This window comes from Poecilia reticulata, linkage group LG23, assembly GCF_000633615.1.
Source record: "Poecilia reticulata strain Guanapo linkage group LG23, Guppy_female_1.0+MT, whole genome shotgun sequence".
Taxonomy (NCBI): domain Eukaryota; kingdom Metazoa; phylum Chordata; class Actinopteri; order Cyprinodontiformes; family Poeciliidae; genus Poecilia; species Poecilia reticulata.
Window position 1 is genome coordinate 10474444 of NC_024353.1, and position 7628 is coordinate 10482071.

A 7628-nucleotide genomic window follows, 5' to 3' on the forward strand; every position below is an offset into this window, starting at 1 on the left:
CAAGGTAACATTTGAGTACCCTCTTTGTTTTTATTTCCTGCATAAAGTTGGCCTGCCCTAACATGTTGGTGCTCGTATATTTAGTTATATCCACTTCCTGGCTTGGGAAATTGATTCGGGTATTGCTGTTATTAACTTAGGAGGCTCCAAGTCCCCCCGCCCCCCCACCCCCCTTATAAAGTTAATCCATTCTGCTGTGTCTTGGTTTAGCCATGTCTCTTTCCTTTGACTGCCTTTAAATCAGTGCGATTGTTCCATTGAATGGAGATTTTACTTTTGTGTTTTGCAGTGTCTCTTTTCAGGAGGAAGTTATTAAAGTCGCTACTTTTGCTGTTAACTTTGCTGTCATCAACTTTACAGTCTCCTTGTTTTCCTTTCTGATAAAAAAACAAACAAAACACTCTTATGTAAGCCACAACAAAATAACAGATCACAAAATACATAAGTTGAAGGTTTTTTCACAACTTAAGATCTCACTGAGAAACACTGATGTAATTACAGCATTTACATGGTTTATTGTGCCTTTGTGTAATCTCATTTCTGAGTCTTTGTTCATGGATACATGCCGCGAGTGCCTTTCTTTTTTCCTTTTTTTTTCACTGTAGCTGGGAATTGCAGTCATTTGCTTATTTTGTAACAGAGGTGTGTTGTTTTGCTTTCATCCCGCTACGGCTGCCTTTGTTTCGGCTAACAACCGAAATGAAACAGATGGATTAAGGGCCTCAATTACCCCTCTCTGAAGCGAAAGCCGACACAGCGCGAGAGTACGTGTGATATAATCCCCCCCCCCCACTTTGCTCCGAGCCGGGGCAGAGGAGTGGTTGCCACGGTAACAGTGGATGGGGTTCAAGAGAAGACGGGTGGGAAAATTTTTGGAGAAAAAGGCAGAGGGAGGGGGGGGAGAAAAGGAAGAAAATATGGAAGCAGACGGGAGGACGGGCAAATCTGTTCTACAGTACAAAAATATACATTACTCCTCTCTGTGTGTGTGCAGGGCCTAAATCAACTGAGTTTCTTTAGATATTTATAAACTGTAACCTACAGACATTGCGTTTTAAATGTTTTAACTATGATATGTTGGATTAATTTGGACAGTACATAATGGGTTCTGATGGTGATCATACAACTGGATTGCATTATGATCGAGTTGAATTGATTTTTGCTCAGACTGGACTCTGTATGATTTAATAGGAATTGGCCCTGCTCGTCTTGTAAAGTGCATTAAGGGAAGCCAAGGAAGTCAGGGGAAAAAAAAAAAAAATCATATCAACTCCTAGACCGGCGAAAGATTGTAGCCCAACACTTACACAGGTTAAAAAAAAAACATTAAAGGGAAAATCCCCCAACCTTGTGGACAATAAATGAGGTTTTGACCAACATCAGGAGTCCTCACCAGTCTGTACAGTTCTGTTACGCTGATTTCGTCTGGGTCCACCATGCTGAACTCCCGCCTGGGCACCAGGTCCAAGCAGAGTTGTCTAAAACAAACACAGATAAGACAAATCAGACAGAGTGCTTTGAACTGTGACGCGCAGCTGCAAAAACCAACACGACTGCCACCTCAGTCGGGGTTTTAAATCCGTCTGACAAATGGTCCCACTTCTTCTTCAGCTCCTTTCTGTTTGCGCTCTTCTCCTGCACCTCTCAGCAGTTGCTCATATCCGCTTATGTGCGTCTCCGGTCTCGATTCTCAACTCTCCCGATGTGGGAGTTAAAACCGTTTTTTTCCCCCCCATCATCCCTTCTCCTGCGGTTCAGACCAACACCATCCAGCGCTAGGTGTCTCCTTTGCAGCAGTAAAAGAGAAAAGGGCCCACAGAAAGAGACTCTCCAAACATGTCCCCCTCTCACTAATGATGGATGTGTGAACGTTTGAGAAACGGCCAAAGGTGGGAGAGTGAAAAAAAATAAAAAAGGTAAAAAGCACACAGAATGAGGATGTGACACAAGTTGAGGGTTTTTTTTTTTTCCTTCTTTTAACCCATCAGCATTGAGTAGTAAGAGATTGGAGAGAGGCAAACAGCAGGAGGGATGGAGCCAGCGCCGGCTGTGTGAGACCGATTTGATTCGAGTGAGGAGCGTGCTTACAGCGAGCGTAGGTGACGACCAAAGACAGACGTGTGACAAGCAAGAAAAAGCTGGAGAGGAAGAACAGAGCTGCAAAAATGTGTAAGAAATAATCCGAAGCAAAAAGCGAGTAGAGATCCCCCCACCCCCGCCTGAGAGAAGTTTAGTCGAACCAAATCGGTAAGATGAACGCGACCAAACCTGAAGAGACCTGGAGGTAGATTTACTCCCTTATTATGTTGGCATATGCTCCACTAATCTCCCAGAAAACTGCAAAGCAGGCGAAACACTGAGCTTCTTTAACTCAAGGCATCAATATTTTTGATGATTTTGATGCTATTGGGCAAAACAAAATGCTTATTGGTGCTTCATAACACCAATAAACTACCGCATTATGTTTTCATTGTGTAAAGCACTTTAAAGTTGAAGGTCACACAAACAAACTCTTGTTAATGTGACTTTACTTTCGTGCAACATGCAACTCATTCATATCTAAATAAATCATATCTTTAGAATAATAGCTCCCTGGTGCATGTAGAAAACACGTTTTATTTTTTTCATTTTTAACTCAAATTTAACACTTTATAGAACATGCAGGACCGTATTGAAGGAACCTTTGCAAATAACTGGATTCAAAACATTTCACTACCTTACCTCCTACCACCCCCCCGCAACCCCCAAAGATCGTGTACAATTTCTGCCTACGAAGCAGGAGAATCCCGCAGCTTTGACGAGATAAAAGAGGGAGCCGAAAACAGAAGCGTCTGAAGGTCAAGATGAACTCGGCGAGACCAAGAAAACCTGACGAGACGCCGCTCGTGGGATTGCTGGGAAAAACAAATCAAAGATTTGGCTGAACTCGGCAGGAGTCTGACCTTCATGGAAAAGTCATCAGAAGAAAATCTCTTTTTTATCCTCACTACAACAACAAGAACAACCTCAGAAGAATGGTAGAAAAATAAGACCTGCGGAGTCCAGAGCGTTACTCGCTGGAGGATCTTACATTATCGGTTCAACTGTTTCTTTTGCTGCCTCGAACGGGAAGAGGCTGGGTTGACAACAGATTAGTCGGCTCGCTGTAAAATCTACAAGAGGACAAACGTTACAGGCAAAGCCAAAGACTTTTTATTCTGATATCTCCGAAACATTGTGACTTTATATCACAACCACAGTTGCACCTTAAAATGGCCCTGGTTTTGCCAAAATAAATGTCTTGCCTTAGACGACGTACCCGATTTTGATCCCGTATCGCTTCTACGAAAGACGTACATAAACATCGGCGGCCTGATACTCACTCGTTGCCCCAGTCCAGTCTCGCCGTGATGTGCTGCTTGACGTCCTTCATTCGGTCGTGAGTGAGGTGGCCGACCAGCACCTGCCTCCTCAGGTCCAAGATTTCATTCATCACGTGCCAGAGCCGATGGAACAAGTCGCCCTCGTTCTTCTGTGGGGAGGTGCAAGTGATGGAGAGGAAGGAGGAAGGGGAAAGAAAGCTTTGAGACGAGACGCAGCCAAACGTGATGGAATATATAAAAAAATAGATTAAAAAATAGCATATTTAGAGAGGAGCAGGTGGAATTAGATCAGGCTGATTCCAGCCATCAAAATCCTCCATTCAGAACGGAACGTGAAGGAATATTTGTGATTTAATCGTGTAGCACCAAGATGAACATGGAGCCACGACTAATTCTGGTGAAACAAATTTGTTGATTCATTTGATTTTTGTCCTATTGAAAGGCCGGTGACGATTTCAAAAAGCTAAATATTTTTCTTTGCAAAAAATACAAAGAAAAAAAGATTTGATTTTAAAATAATCTATTTAAAAGGAAATGTTTGGGAAGCAACAGATTATCCAACAATGGAAAATTTGTTTTTTTAAAGCCATTTTAAAGGGTGCCTATTAATGGAAGGACACTGCCCGAGTAGAAATATACAACCATGTAAGCATTGCCAGCTTGAAAATTTACAAGTGACAAGCCACTCTTTAAAGTGTCACAATAATGAGGGGGGGAAAAAAAACAGCTAAAAATGGATTTTAGCTAATAAGCTTCAGTGCCCTGCTGCTTTTTGTAGCGAATTTATGCTCTTCGATCTCAAAGTATTCATCAGTTCAGTTCAATCAGCCCCCCAGATAGCTTAATGGGCCACAAACGCAATCAATTCAGCAAATGAAAGGGTATGGAAACGGCTTTAAACTGTTTTCCAATCACCGAGTCCCGTATAAACTCACATTGAAATTGGGTCTAAATGCATATAATCATCCTTACCACGTAGAGCTGCTTCCACATGGCGCCCCACTCTCTCAGGGTCGACGTCATCTCCGTGATGACCGAGTCTTCGACGGGGATCACGGTCTCAAATTGCCTGCAAGCGGCGTAGACGTTTGCGTGAGAACGAGTCGTCACTTTCACGAACGGAAACGGCGAGCCGGAGAGACGCGACTCACCCTTTGTTCTTCACGACGGCGTTCTTCAGGTGGATGTAACTGCATGGGAAGATTCCCTTTGGATTGAAGAAAGGCGGGTTAATTGGAACGTTCTCGTTGCCGTTGGCCTCTGGCACCATTAGCACGAGACTGTCTGTGTAATAAACAACTTATGCAAAACTGCATATTACCTAACTCGTTCCACATTGTCCAAGTGTTACATTTTTCTGTCTATGCATCCCTCTTTTGTTCAAAATTCATTATAATCATTTAACTTTACATTTTTTTGAATTCATCCATTATCTAAAAATTCTTCCCACCTATTCACACACAAATCTACATCGTTCCTACTTTTCATCATCAGCTACAAGTCTTAAAACAAATGTAAAGATGTGTAAATGTGACCAGACTCGTATTCAGACCCAAAAGATAGCAAATTTGAGGAAAAATATGTCAACACACGCTTAAATAAAGATAAGTCATTTGACAAACATCAAGTACAATACAATTCTATGGTGTCTTTTAAAAGATGTGTCCCTACTATGAATAGCTAAGTGAGTAATATTAACCTTACTGTATATTCAGAAACAGTGATTCCAAATTGCAATTTTCAAAAAATGAAAGTCAAAAGTAAAACTTCATGAGCCTTACAAGATACGCACTTTAAAACTGTAGCATATTTAACTTATTCTTCTGTATAACATTTTCTTTTTAAAGGTGTCTCAGCACCGCTGCATGTTTTGATCTTTAAACTACCACTGAGGCAGATTGCTGTTAATTTCCAGGCATTTTTACGTTCCTCTGCCATCTTCCTTTCATCTTTGGCTACAGACCATTTCTGACGGGGAGGCTCGTTTCTGCTTACTTTTTCCATCAAGCTCATATTTGCGCCACTGTGTTTCGGACCAGAGCCGCAGCGCGACTCTTCAAACCTTCCTATGCGTCTCTTTGAGGTGACCGACTATTGGAGTTCAGGAGAGACGAAACTAAAACGGTTTGAAAGCTGGTGCAGCTGTTGGGTTTTGAATACATGTCTGAGGCAGACTTTATAAAGTTTCATTACAAGCAAGGAGATAATCACATTTCTTAAAAAGGAAAAGTTTGTTTACCTTGACATTAGGATTCTTTAGAATGAATCCTCTGTACCATCCTGTGGAGACAAAACACAGTTGGAATCCGCTAAATGTCACTGGAGATTATATGTACTTACAATCTTGGATAAAATGGTTTTTTGTTCATTGCGCAGAAAGAACTAGTGGTGCTGTTACTGAGTTCTGGAAACAGCCATTTGTGAGATCTAATGCTTTTATCTACTACATGTTTAGCCTTTATTTTTAATTTCCGATGGAACACACTCTTGGGTTAGTGCAGTTCTCTAGTTGGATAACTTTTGACCCATTAGAATTAGCTGACCACTGGAATGGGACTTAATTGTGCAACAACTTTTATTGAATTTATATGTGATTATGTTGATTGTATGAATGGACTGGATCAAGTTTGATTGAATTGGACCAAATTGGATTCAATATAATCAGACATTGATGAGACTTATCTTGTAAAATGCCTAGTTATGACATTGAAGCTATTTAAAAAAAAAAAGTTTAAAAATAGCATATAAATATATATACCACATATGAATTCAGAGCAGCACAGGTAAAAAAAAGAAAAGAAAATCTTAAGCCAAACAGAAACCCTGTAAATACCTATAACACATATAAGCAGATGTATTAAAAATAAAAAAGAAGAAGCAACTACCAGAAATTAAAAGAAAAAAAAAATTGCACGCTCCAAAATGAACCTGCACGAAATTAGCTAACATGCAGTGCTCTTTGCAAATCCCAACCCGGGCAGAAACAATCTAATGAATTTACATTTGTGTGCGTCTGAGCTGATGCGCTTCACCCAAAACAGCCCATTTAAGCTCATTCCACAGCCACCACAGCCGTTGTAAGTCGCTCCAGATAAGAGCATTAGCTGAGCAGCTCAGATGGACTGTAAATGTATTAGATTATTCTAATCACTATTAGATTTCGCCAGAGCACCGGTGGACTTAGCACCTCTCATCTTTTTCAGGCGAAATTCGGTCAGGGTAGCGCTGAATAATTTGTCTTGGTCTGCGCTATGGAAACTTTGCTCAGTTTTTCCAGAGATGAGTCAGCGCAGAAGGTGCCTGGCAGTGGTGGCTCCATGCGAAGCTCTTTGGCAGTAAGCTGAGAAGTAGATGGCAAGGTGTGAATTATTTAAATGAAAGAAGCAGCAAACGTGACCAGCTTTTTACTGATTCAGTTGACTTAGTTCAAATCAGGTAGCATGATTTTAAAAAAAAGCAATAAATTCATTACTTAAAGGGACAGTTCAGGAATAACCTACAGGAGAGTGACGCCAATAAGTAGTTTAAGAGGTGCAAACACAGGATCAGATTGTGATTTTTCTAGAAAAACACAATTTCAAAAGCAATATTAGAAGCTAGTAGCTGCAACACACTTGCTAAAAACTGCAACAACCGAGATTTTCCAAACTACTTTCTTTCTCCACATCGTTATCCGAGCTATTTTAGCATCTCGTGGACTAAAAAAAATACACATCAGGTGTGAGCATCCGTATACATGCACACCCTACAAGAGACAGTGACTTGAGTGTTTACTTGTTTTTTAGGTAACCAACTAGGAATTCTCAGAATTTTATGTTCTATTCTTTACACAGGAAGATCATTGCTGACGTCTTCTACTGACAGATTTTTAAAATTCATATCGACTTCTTCATTAACAGTCAGCCAGAACAAACACAAAAACAGAGAAAAGGTTAAAAAAAAGAAACTGCTCACATAAAACTTGATGTCTTAAATATCTGAATTATCCCTTTAACAGCGGCCCAGCAGGTTTTATTGACATGTCAGGCAAAGCTATTTTTTTTTTCTTACAAAGGTTTATGAATTCACTGACCACAAGAAGTTAGCAAAGAAAGCGGAACTGAAGAGGCAAATCAAAAATAAATAGCTGAGGTGGTAAATTATCAAACTGAAGCCAGCAGCCAGTAAAGACACTCTGGTAGCGTGTGTGTTTAGAAGTGTCAATAGTATCAACATGAGGCAGAGCCATTAGTCTGTCTCCTGTGCTGTCACCAGCCCCCCCCCACC

The 7628-nt window shown here is 40.8% G+C and overlaps 1 protein-coding gene across 4 annotated transcripts in view; it reads right to left on the reverse strand.

Annotated features, from left to right (window-relative positions):
• dock4b (dedicator of cytokinesis 4b) overlaps positions 1–7628 on the reverse strand; it is a 177383-nt gene that overhangs the window by 74554 nt on the left and 95201 nt on the right. For all 4 annotated transcript variants that reach the window (XM_008401053.2, XM_017302825.1, XM_017302824.1 and 1 more), the window contains 5 exons: positions 5602–5642; positions 4514–4569; positions 4335–4431; positions 3363–3511; positions 1394–1478 (listed from right to left, as the gene is read on the reverse strand). In XM_008401053.2, the coding sequence (XP_008399275.1) occupies positions 1394–1478; positions 3363–3511; positions 4335–4431; positions 4514–4569; positions 5602–5642 (428 nt within the window). The remainder of the gene's footprint in view (positions 1–1393; positions 1479–3362; positions 3512–4334; positions 4432–4513; positions 4570–5601; positions 5643–7628) is intronic.